At 41.6% G+C, this 12,551-nt stretch overlaps 1 protein-coding gene across 2 annotated transcripts in view; it reads left to right on the plus strand.

The window, feature by feature from the left end:
• Aldh6a1 (aldehyde dehydrogenase 6 family member A1) overlaps positions 1-12,551 on the plus strand; it is a 19,264-nt gene continuing 6,713 nt past the window's right edge. The window contains exons 1-7 of one of the 2 annotated variants that reach the window (XM_040742763.1): positions 1-144; positions 7,298-7,354; positions 8,876-8,950; positions 9,112-9,273; positions 9,692-9,770; positions 10,787-11,089; positions 11,510-11,631. In XM_040742763.1, the coding sequence (XP_040598697.1) occupies positions 94-144; positions 7,298-7,354; positions 8,876-8,950; positions 9,112-9,273; positions 9,692-9,770; positions 10,787-11,089; positions 11,510-11,631 (849 nt within the window). In that variant the 5' untranslated portion in view covers positions 1-93. The remainder of the gene's footprint in view (positions 145-7,297; positions 7,355-8,875; positions 8,951-9,111; positions 9,274-9,691; positions 9,771-10,786; positions 11,090-11,509; positions 11,632-12,551) is intronic. The other variant, XM_005086387.4, reaches the window with a different exon arrangement.

The raw sequence follows: 12,551 nt of genomic DNA on the forward strand, positions 1-12,551 counted from the left end.
GCCGGGCCGTGTGGCGGGCGTGGCCTAGCGGTGTGACTTCTTGGGGAGGCTCTGGCAGCCGTGGCTCGGGGCGCTGGGCAGAGGTGGTGAGCTATGGCGGCGGCGGTGGCGGCAGCGGCAGCTGTGCGGACCCGGATCCTGCAGGCGAGTGAGGGTGGCGACGAGGGACCATGATGTTAGGAGTGGGTCCTTACAGCCCCGTCTCTAAACCGTGCTTCTGCCGGACAGACTTAGCTGGCCCAGCCCCTTTGCCGACCCTCTTCCACCAGCCCCGAGCGTCCGGTTGTCACTCTGTACCGTCTCTGGCCTTGGATCCAGTCCCAGACCGTCACGCCTGGCTCTCCCTCCTTTTGCTCCTGAGCCTTTCCTTTTCTGGCTCTGACCCACCCACCTCCAGTTTGGCTCAGTGCCTGCTGACATTCTGTGGCTTGCTTTCTCTCTCTCTGGTCTCTTTGTCACCTCTGCACCAGCCACCTCTGTTCCCCAGAAGCTACCCCTTTTGGTCACCTTTCTCAGAATACTTTCCTTTAGGAGCGTCCCTTCCCCCACCCAACCTCTATTCATAATCTGAGGTAAGGGAAGAGGGAGGGGAGCTCCCTAGGGTCGAGCAACTAGGGTCAGAAAGGAACTCTGAATCGCCTAGAAAAATGTACCCTAGGTTTTCACATCAAAGGCAGCCATTTGCTAGCTGTTTTCACAAACTGTGATAGCTCCTAGTGTTTTCCACAAGCTCTGGGCCAAGTTAAACTTTCTCAACAAAGTTAACTTTTGGAGATAAATAAGGGCGCGTTATGCTAATACTGCTTCATTCAAAGGACTCAATATTTCCCAAACAGGTGGTAGAAAATGAAAGCCTAGGAAGACATGTTCTCAAAGTCAGCTCCTCAAGTGCCAACACAACTCCCCCCACTCTGCCAGACTGGGGTTGGAACCCAGAAGAAGACAGCCCAAGGGCAGTTGTAGAGCTGTGGAAGCTGCAAGCCTGTGATCCCCAGCTTTGCTGATAGCCTTTTGTGAGCTTGCGCCTTAGCAAGGACTTAGAGCATGAGGCAAGATACTGTTACTGTCAAGATTCATAATCCTGCATTAAGCAACATTGTCTCCTTCTTACTCATCCTGTCTGGGGATATCCTCTATACTTTTACACTTATATAAAATTTTATTTCTGTTCATCGGGTTTCATGAGTTCTACTGCAGAAATGTGTTCATTTGTTTGATTATTGGTGGAGTCACCGAAGTTTCAGGTTTGACTATGCTATTTAATGGGACAGTGAGGGGAATGAGTTGGAGGCCTTGGAGGATTGGCATGACTTCCCTCCCCTAGTTCTAATCTGGTATCTTTTTCTAGTAACAGGGACAACATTTCCAGTCTACATTTTTCCATTACTAACCCCTTAAGATTCTTTATAGAAATTGCCCCCATCCCCAATCATGATACCCCTATCAGCATGAATCACTGAGAATCTTAAGGTATTTTGTCCTTTGCACAAAGGAGCAAAAACTCTCTTCCCATGCATGTTATTTTTGAAACAGATATTCTTTTTTTTTCTTTTCAAAAACCAATTTGAATAAACCTCTGGACTGACTTGGAAAAAGACCAGAAATAGCTCTTAGACAATTAGGAATTATTTGTAACATGACACCCTGATAAAGGCTAGTCTAAGTGGGCACGGTGGCATATGTATGTAGGCCCCGCAGAAACTGATGCAGCCTGGGAAGGGAACCAGCCAGAGAGCAGGGGGGGAGATGAGGAGGTCAACTGAAGAAGAAAAGGAAAAGCAACACAGTACAGTAGCATGCCTGAAAATGCTTTAATGAAACTTATTAGTTTGTAAATGGTTACTGAAAAGCAAAACTGGAAGCTGGAAAGCTAGCTCAAAGATTAAGTAAGAGTGCTTACTGCTCTTTAGAGAACTGTGTTCAGTTCCAGCACTCATGCTGGGTAGCTCTCAACTAACTCTAACTCCAGCTGTAGGGGATCTGATGCCATCTGGTCTCCAAGGTACCTACCATACATGTGCTGTATACAATCACATACTTACAAAAATTTAAAAATAAAAAACCCTTAACAGAAACAACAACAAAAAACATGTGGGTAACATACTAAGTCCCTTTCATTAAAAAAAAAAAAAGAAAAGAAAAATAAACAGGAAAGAGAAAATTGTCTAAATTCTGACAGCCATGACTATTAGAGGACTAGCAGAAGAACCTATGAAGAATCAAAATCATGTTTTCAGAGTTGTCTTTTAATTTACTTTTTAGGCTAGCATACAAAGTGATGGGTGAGTTTTCAGTTATTTTAAGTACTCAGTCTATCTTTTCTGTTTGGGGATTAGTAGAGCATGACCTAGACTCTCTCTGCTTTGCGTAATATTATCCTTCCCATCCAGAGATAAGAAAACCAGTCTTAAAGAAACCCAGTGACCTGCCTCCTTGATGCCATGCTAATCTGTACATTTAACCCTAACTCCATTACTTTCTAGTTTTAAGAATATCTGTGAAGATTAGAATTGAAAAGTGCACTGAAGTAAATTGGCTGACACTTCAGGTCACTAACCCATGATTACCTAGTTAGTTATTGATGGAGCTGAGAAGTTAGGACTCAGATCTTGGCATGACTTTCTTCCCTTGCACCGTCCTAGACTTTTAACATATTCACAACTGTAATGCAAGGAAAGTGCCCAGAGTACTGAGGGACATAGGGAAACAGTCCCAAACGCAAGCTGTCTAATTCAGCACAAGCTTCTGAAAGGGCTGATTCTGGCTTTGAATGCTGCAAGACTAGCAAGTCTAGTACTTGCAAAGGGGAGAAGACAAAGGAAACAGCAAGTTAGAAGTTAATATCTAGAGCAATGGTTCTCAACCTGTGGGTTGTGACCCCTTGGAATTAAACAACCCTTTCACAGGGATTGCATATCAGATATTTACATTATGATTCATAACAATAGCAAAATTACATTTATGGTGTAGTGATGAAAATAATTTTATCATTGGTGGTCACCACAACATGAGGAAGTGTATCAAAGGGTGGCAGTATTAGGAAGGTTGAGAACCACTGGTCTAGAAAGTGAAAGTTGGACATGAGTTTCATCAGTAATAGTGCTAATGAGTATTTCTTAGGAAATGCAAAACACATATGAGGTCTAACCCTGTAAAAACTACATGATGATATTTCACTAAAGTGAAGCACTGTCTGCTTTATCTTCTTCACATGAGGAAGGCTGTGTGTAAGTTAAAACATAAAGTTTAACTGACCTAGAATGCTTAAAGTAACTGATCTGTGCGCTTTCTATCATTAAGGGAGAACACATGAAACAATATTAGTAGCAAATCATTGCTTGTATTCATCCCTTGCTCCTGCAAAATATTAACAAATCCTCCATCTGTTACAGGGATTAGGCTAGGGGCAGAGGACACAGTGGTCTAGTGATCTAAAGAGAGAAACATTTAATGATTAAACAAGCTGCTATCCTGTAATGTGGAATGAAAAATAGAAGAATTTGGTTCTTTTTGAACTCAACAATTAGGTACTTAGCCCGTACCTGAGGGGTATGAAAAGATAACGGCCAACTAAAAGCCTGAAACTGTTAAGAATGAGCCAGGCAAATAGAATGAAATAATGTCAGACAAGATGGGTCAGCATATACAAAAGGCAAGAAGATAGAACACGTCCAGAAGGCTTGACCAATCTTGGGACAACTCCGGAATGCTTAGAAGAGAGAACAAGGAGGAAGTACTAATCCCACTGTGAAACTAGAGAAAAAGAAGTACTATGTGGTCTTCTGAACAACACCAGGGAAGTTAATCTTGATTGCTTCAAGGGCTTGGAGGGCTTTTTGGTTTGGTTTGGTTTGGGGGTTTTGTTTTTTGTTTGTTTTTTCAGTTTTGTTTTGCATTGCTAAGAATAGAACCCAGAAACTTGTACATGCTAGTTACTTTACCTCTGAGCTACTCTGCCAGACCCATGGAAGGGTTTGGCATAAGCAGGTAGTCTAATCTAATTCCTCTTAGAAAGACCCTCTGATTATGGAAGAGAAACTAGATTCAAAACTGGATGTGAGCCGGGCGCACGCCTTTAATCCCAGCACTCGGGAGGCAGAGGCAGGCGGATCTCTGTGAGTTCGAGGCCGGGCTGGACCGACAGCCTCAAAAACAATACAGAGAAACCCTGTCTCGTAAAACCAAAAAAAAAAAAAAAAAAAAAAAACTGGATGTGGTGGTGTTTTAATCCTAGCACCTGGGAGGCATAGCCAGGAGGATCTCTATGAGTTTGAAGCTGGAGTTACACAGGGAAACCCTGTTTCAAAAACAAAACAAAAGAAACTGGATTCAGAACATGTAAGATTGGAAGCTATGGGACTTGCTGGAAAGCCACTATCGAAATCTAAAGGAGAGACAGAGATGACACTGGCTTGGAAAATGACAGGGAAAAGAGAGGCAATGTGTTCAGAGACTTCTAGGAAGATAGATTGCCAGGATGGGTCTGGTTCACGGATAAGACATGGTCAGTCAGGTAACAAGGACTCCATTGCTCAGATAAGTAAGTTGTGAGAAGTAAAGCAGACTAATGGAAGGAAAGTGAGGCGTTCAGCTTTCCAACATGATCCTAAATGGAGGTGTAAAAATAGTTACATGAGTATTCCCTGAGAACTGCAGACGTGGGGTCTAATGAGGCCACTGGAGAATTGGGATCTCTCAAGGAGAGTGTTGAGAGCCAGAAGAAAGTAAGTCAAGGACTAAGCCTTGGGCAACCGAGTTAATGGCCAGGAAGATGAGGGCCGACCAGCAAAAGAGATAGGGAATGAATACAAAGGGAGAGAGCAGCCTGGGGGTGGGGGTGGGGATAGATAAGATGCCAGGGCAGCACAGGAGACAAGTGAAAGGACTTCAAGAAATGAGAGTAATTAACTGTGTCACTTTTGCTGTGAGGTCAGGTCTAAGGACTACTTAAAGGATATATGAAAACACTGATAATTAGTCATGAAGGTTGGAGTAGATTAAAGAGTTGATAGGATAATAAAGATAACTAGGATAAGAAACCCAATTGGCAATATCCAAGTCCTCATGGTGGGGCTGGAGAGATTTCTCACTGATTAAGAGCACTGATTGCCCTTCCAGAGAACCAGGGTTCAATTCCCAGCACCCACATGGCAGCTCATAACGGTCTGTAATTCCAGTTCCCAGGGACCCGACACCCATGGTAAAACACTGATGTACATAAAATAAAATAAATTAAAAAGAAAAGATCTCATGGTGAAGATGAAAAAACCCCAACAGTCACTGGGATTTCGCTTTGCTCACCTCAGCTCCCTGATCCTTGTGATCTCCAGCAAAAGAATTCAAGAGGGACACGTATAGTGTAGGACAGGACAGGACGGGACGGGACGGGACGGGACGGGACGGGACGGGACAGGACAGGACAGGACCGGACAGGACAGGACAGGACAGGACAGGACAGGACAGGACAGGACAGGACAGGACCGGACAGGACAGGACAGGACAGGACAGGACAGACAGGAGGGAAGCACTCTATTGGTGAAAGTGGACAATGACCAAGGGGACAGTGGTCATAAACCACATTCTCAAGAATTAAGACTGGACAGTGGACAAAGAAGCCATCGTTCCAGCTTTCTTTTCCTTGAGCTTTTGTTGTTGTTTTTCGAGACAGGCTTTCTCTGTATTGTTTTGGAGGCTGTCCTGGAACTGGCTCTGTAGACCAGGCTGGCCTGGAACTCACAGAGATCCGCCTGCCTCTGCCTCCCGAGTGCTGGTATTAAAGGTGTGTGCCACCAACGCCCAGCTTCCTTGAGTATTTCTTAAGTCAATTTTTGTGGCATGTTGAATATTTTTTAGAACTACAATGTGAGGTTTAACATTATTATAATTCCTTAATTCCCTGATTTTTTTTAACCCTACCAAATATCAACATATTACCCTGCCATGGGGTACCTGTACCATTTTAACATAGCCTCATTAAAGTGAAATTGCCACAAAATAATCTGTACATATTTAAAATATATCATTTGGTAAGCCTTAATGCCTGTGAAAGTATCACAAAATAATAAAAATATCCATTACCCCGAAATGTTCCTTTTAGCTGTCCTTACTGCTGTCCTTTTCATCCTTGGGTAACTATGGATCTGATGATGCTGTAGGTGAGCTTGTATCACCTAGTTTCATGTAAATTAAATCATCTAATGTTTCATCTCATTTCCCCCCCTTGGAACAGAGTCTCACTTGGTAGCCCAGACTGATACTGAATATTTGATTCCTCAGCTTCCTGAAGTGCATCTCCATACTCAACTACTGCATTCTTAAAATTTTTCTATCAGCATGTATTCTGTAAAAAATGGGTTCCACTATGTTATTTTCTTTTTATTAATTTATTTAACCTTTATTTTATATGCACTGGGGTGAAGGTAACAGATCCTGTAGAACTAGAGTTACAGACAGTTGTGAGCTGCCATGTGGGTGCTGGGAATTAAACCCAGGTCCTCTGGAAGAACAAACAGACAGTGCTCTTAACCGCTGAGCCATTTCTCCAGCTGCCCAGTATGTTATTTTCATACATATGTACATTGATCATATTATCTAAGAGTGGACATTTGAATCGTTACCAAGTTTGGCGTTAGTGAAAGTAAAGATGTTATAAACATTTGTATTCAAGTATGTGGATACATATTTATGTTCTATTACTATTTAATCTGAATTCACATTGACCATATACAATATTATTTATTACATTAACATTGATTTATAGGACATTTAATACTTACTTTAGATATCGTAATAAGTACTTTTGTTAGATTTGTGGCGACTCTATTTTGCAAAATATGATACAATGACTAAAAAGATTCTTTAAATCAAGACTTCCTGGAAATCCAGGACATGATCTTTTGATTTATTGTTTCCATAACTCTGTGTATCCAGTTTCTTGTTAGAATTTTCATTTGGTTAATTGCTTTTGTTTGTTTTTGTTTTGGATACAGGGTTTCTCTGTGAAGCTCTGGCTGTCCAGGAACTCTCTCTGTAGATCAGGCTGTCCTCGAACTCACAGAGGTCTTCCTGCCTCTGCCTCCCCAGGGCTAGGAGTAGGGCAAGTACCACCACTGCCCAACATTTATCAGATTTTCGTTTTGTGGAAATAGGGTCTTATTGTGTAGCCATAGCTGGCCTGAAACTCATTCTGTAGACCAAGGATGTCTCCAACTCACAGAGACTGCCTGTCTGCCTCCTGCGTGCTGAGATTAATGTGCCACAACATCTGGCATTTATCAGATACTTTTTAATCCCATAGGTTTCTTCTAAAGTAAACACGTGGCATCCAGCATCTTCCTTTTCTTCGTCATCAGTGGTGAGTATTTGGAGTGCTAAAGATGGACTTCTGAGAAGGAATGTTTAATTTTCAGGCATTTCCTTTATTATAGTATTGTAACAAAAATGTATGTAACTTTTACATTTTTAAAATTGTTTTTTAAATGCATTTATGGGTGTTTTGCCTGCATGTATGCCTGGGTCATGTGGGCCTATTGCCTTCAGAGACTGGGAGAGGATGATGAATTCCCTGGAGCTGTTACAGATGGTTGTTGAATGGATACTGGGAAGGAACCCACACTCTGTTAATTGTCAAGCCACATTCCAGCCCCTCGTTTTGTGTTTTTAAAAATAAGTCTTATGCCTTTAGAGTGTCAGAGGCAGTAAATCTCTGAATTCAAGGCCATCCTGTCTACAGAGTGAGTTCCAGGATAGCCAGGGCTACACAGAGAAACCCTGTCTCCAAAACAAAACAAAACAAAAAAGAGGTCTCATTGCATAGCCCTGGCTTGACCAGAACTCACTATGTAGATAAGGCTGGCCTTAACTCCTGCCTCAATTCCTCTGAAGTGCTGGGATTACAGATGTGTACCACCATGCCCAGAAAAACTTTCTACCTTGGTTTTCTTATCTGTTACTGTATCTATTATGGTTTTGTTTTTTTGTTTTTTGTTTTTTTTTTTTGGTTTTTACAAGACAGGGTTTCTTTGTATTGTTTTGGAGGCTATCGGTCCAGCCTGGCCTGGAACTCACAGAGATCCGCCTGCCTCTGCCTCCCGAGTGCTGGGATTAAAGGCGTGTGCCACCACCGCCCAGCTGCAAGATATTCTTATAATTACAGGCTTTTTGTTTGCTTGTTTGGGTCTTTTATTTTATTTATTTATTTTGGTTTTTCGAGACAGGGTTTCTCTATATTGCTTTGAGGCCTGTCCTGGAACTCGATCTGTAGACCAGGCTGGCCTCAACCTCAAAGAGATCCACCTGCCTCTGCACCATGAAGGCCCAGCTCAGTTACAGTTTTTAGTGGCTGCATAATATTCCATCCTGTGTATGTAACTTGATTTTCTTCATATAACTTTTAGTGTGCTTCAGTTTTTCAATATTGTAAAATAAGCATTCTTATATATTGTTGTATTTTTTTGTTTTTTTTTTTTTTAATTCTTGGGCTGGAGAGATGACTCAGCGGTTAAAAGCACTGACTGCTTTTCCAGAGGTCCAGAGTTTGATTCCCAGCAACCAAATGGTGGCTCACAACCATCTACAGTGGGATCTGATGCCCTCTTCTGGAATAAAGGCGTACATTCAGATAAAGCACTCATATACATAAAATAAATAAATAAAATTGTTAAATATTGTCTTGAATATTTTTGTCTTGAATTTTACTCTTATAAGGTATAAATATTTCCATTGCTATTGGAAGTTTTCATTTTTGGTGGGGAAAGATCTAGAGAGATGGATTGGGAAGAACATCCAATTATCCACCAGAGTTCCTTCCTCACAGAAAGAGAAGCAAAGTAATATTTTAAAAAACACTTTTGGTTTGTGTTTTTTTTTCCTCTAGCCAACTGTAAAACTCTTCATTGATGGGAAATTTGTTGAATCCAAAAGTGACAAATGGATTGACATCCACAACCCAGTAAGCAAAACTCTTTTGGGACTCAAACTTACTAGCCTAGAACTTTGGGAGCAAGGAACAGGTGGGGGCTTGGGGCTCTGCCACAAAGCACAGTGTTACCCTCTGTGAGTGCTCAGTGTGGGAAGGTGAGGCACTGGCAATATGTGATGGCTTCTTTTCAGGCTACCAATGAGATCATCGGTCGGGTACCTCAGTCCACCAAAGCTGAAATGGAGGCAGCTGTTGCTGCCTGCAAGCGTGCTTTCCCTGCATGGGCAGACACATCCATTTTAAGCCGTCAGCAGGTCCTGCTCCGCTATCAACAACTTATTAAAGAAAACCTGGTAAGAAATTTGCCTAGCTTTCTAGCCTGTTTCCTAGGGTATGTTGGTCATCTCTTCAAAGACTGATCATGACCCTTTCACTCATGAGGTTTCTCAGTTTTGTTTGCCCTTGGAGGAAAATAGGGGCTGGGTGTAGAGCTCAATGGTAGAATATGTGCTTAGTGAATATGACCAAGACCCCGGATTCAGCGTGGCATGATGGTTCATACCTGTAACTCCAGCACTTGGGAGGTGGAGGCATGAAGATCATTATTTCAAGGCCAGCCTCAACTGCAAAGTAAGTTTGAGGCTGGCTTGGGCTACATGAGACCTTGTCTCAAAAAAAAAATCATCATCAACAAAATCATGATGTACATCTCCAATGCCAGGAAATAAAGGAACATCCTTGGATTAGTTTCTATTTCTGTTTTCTCTGTAGAAAGAAATTGCCAAGTTAATCACATTGGAACAAGGGAAGACTCTAGCTGATGCTGAAGGAGATGTATTCCGAGGCCTTCGTAAGCTGGGAGCCCTCATGAGACTTGTGGGAGAGGTCAAAAGAAATGGGACACACCACAGAATGGGCACATTGATTCCTTATGTAGATTTTGCTATCCAGTGGTAACTTTTTCTTTTTCTTCTTAGTTGTGATTTGTTTTGTTTTTGTAATATTATTTTGAGTCACCAACCAGCTCCCAAATCATAACACAGACTTATTATTAGTTATGAATGCTCAACCTTATCTAATACATATCCCACTAGCTCTTATAACTTAATTTAAACTGTTTATTTTCATCTAAGTTTTGCCTCAGGTCTTTTTACCTTTCATTCTGTATGTCCTACTCTATATCTTGCTGAACCTGGATGTTTCCCTCATATTCTCTCTCTCTCTCTCTCTCTCTCTCTCTCTCTCTCTCTCTCTCTCTCTCTCTCTCCCTCTCCCTCTCTACCCCAAGTCTAGATTTCTCATCCTACTTATTCTCTCTGTCCACCAGCCCCACCTCTGCCTAGCTATTGGCTGTTTAGCTTTTTATTAGACCAATGAAGTGCCTTAGGCAGGCAGCAACACATCTTTACATCATTAAACAAATGCAGCATAAACAAATGTAACACAGGCCTGATGTTGATATTAGCACTTGAGAGGCAGAGGCAGGTGGATCTCTGAGTTTGAGGCCAGCCTGGTCTACAGAGCTAGTTCCAGAACGGCCAGGGCTACATAAAGAAACACTGTCTTGAAAAAAACAAAAAACAAACAAATGTAACACATCTTTACATTGTTTAACAAATGCAGCATAAATGAATGTAACACACCTTTACATAGTTAAAGAAATATTCCACAACTGCCTTGGAACTTATTAGGTAGCCAAGGCTGGCTCTGATCATGGTCCTCCTACCTCAGCCTCCCAAGTGCTAGAATTATAAGGTGTGTACTACCATACCCAGCAATACCTTTAAAAACATTCTTAAAGGCAATACTTGTTAGGTACCTTTGACAGAGATAAGTAGTATTTAGTCTTCATCTTCTGTCTTCCAGAGGTGGTTGAACATGCCTGTAGTGTGACATCCCTTCTGATGGGAGAGACCATGCCATCTATCACCAAAGACATGGACCTTTATTCCTACCGTCTGCCTCTGGGTGTGTGTGCAGGCATTGCACCATTTAATTTCCCTGCTATGATCCCCCTTTGGATGTTTCCCATGGCTATAGTTTGTGGAAACACTTTCCTAATGAAGCCATCAGAGAGAGTACCTGGAGCAACTATGCTTCTTGCAAAATTGTTTCAGGATTCTGGTACCCCGGATGGAGCACTGAACATCATCCATGGACAGCATGAAGGTAACTTTTTTATGTGGCTACTTACCGACTCCCAAATAAACGCAGGTGATCAGTATTGATTGGTAATTTTAATGTTTATTTATGTGCATGTGATTCTTTGTGAGTCACCCTGCACTCGGGAGGCAGAGGCAGGCGGATCTCTGTGAGTTTGAGACCAGCCTGGTCTACAAGAGCGAGTTCCAGGACAGGCTCCAAAGCCACAGAAAAATCCTATCTCGAAAAACAAAACAAAAAACACAAAAAAAATCTCCAACAAACAAAAGCCAAATTATAATTTAAGAGAAATAAGAGCACATCACAGTGGGATTTCCATGTAGAGATGTATGAATGTTAATTCACAGTCTGGGGGAAAGGGAGATTTATGTTGATAAGACTATGGGTTTTTATTCTTTTTGGTAATCATTTATTTTCTTTTTAAAGCTGTCAATTTTATTTGCGATCATCCAGACATCAAAGCAATCAGCTTTGTGGGCTCCAACCAGGCAGGAGAGTACATCTTTGAAAGAGGGTCAAGAAATGGCAAGAGGGTTCAAGCCAATATGGTAACTTCTCATTTCTTTTGCTCCTCAAATTTGGCTATGTGAATATGTAAGAACTATGGATTGTCCTCAGTAGATGGGCCACTCATCCCATGTCCCATGAAGGCCAGTATTTGTCATTCCATCCTGAATGTCTTCTCCTTTAGTGCCTGAACCTTGTGAAGTTTTATTCTGTTGTAGTTATCAATAATCTTTTATCATATATGATTAATCTTGGTGACAAAGGGCATATTCCTCCTCAAAAAATGTTGCTTAAGTTCTTTAGTCTTCAGCATTAACAGTTCAGTTTCTCTTTCTAGACTTTATTGTACCTTAGTGTAACCTAACTGCTAATGATATGGCTTAAAAATATGATAAAGCTATGGTTATCCCTGAGGTTGTTTTATCTTTACAAAACCAGTTTGTTAAGGAATTGGAAAGGGGCCAAAGTCCATGTAAGGCACTGGTTCATATGTCCTCATATAATACATAGTTTACTTTTGTATTCTATTATTTTTTGTTTTGTTTTGGTATTTTGAGACAGGGTTTTTCTGTATAGTCCTGGCTGTCCTGAAACTCACTCTGTAGACCCGGCTGGACTCAAACTCAGAAATCTGCCTGCCTCTGCCTCTGCCTCTTGAGTGCTGAGATTAAAGGTGTGCACCACCACTGCCCAGCTTCTACTATTCTCTTAATCTGTCAATTTGAAAGTAACAGTCCCCTCCCCACCACCACCTTGTAAATGGTTTCGACCTAAATAAATTCGTATCAGTTTCCCAAGGAGATTGAAATAACATAAGAGCCCTGTTTAGTAGTGCTTATACTTCAGCAGTATTAAAAATGATCTCTGTGCTACAGAGTGAGTTCAGTACTAGCCTTGGCAACTTAGTGAGACTCTATGTCAAATAAAATGTTTTTAAAAGAGAGATATACCTCAGTGACTG

This window comes from Mesocricetus auratus, unplaced genomic scaffold (genome assembly GCF_017639785.1).
Source record: "Mesocricetus auratus isolate SY011 unplaced genomic scaffold, BCM_Maur_2.0 Super-Scaffold_15014, whole genome shotgun sequence".
Lineage (NCBI taxonomy): Eukaryota > Metazoa > Chordata > Mammalia > Rodentia > Cricetidae > Mesocricetus > Mesocricetus auratus.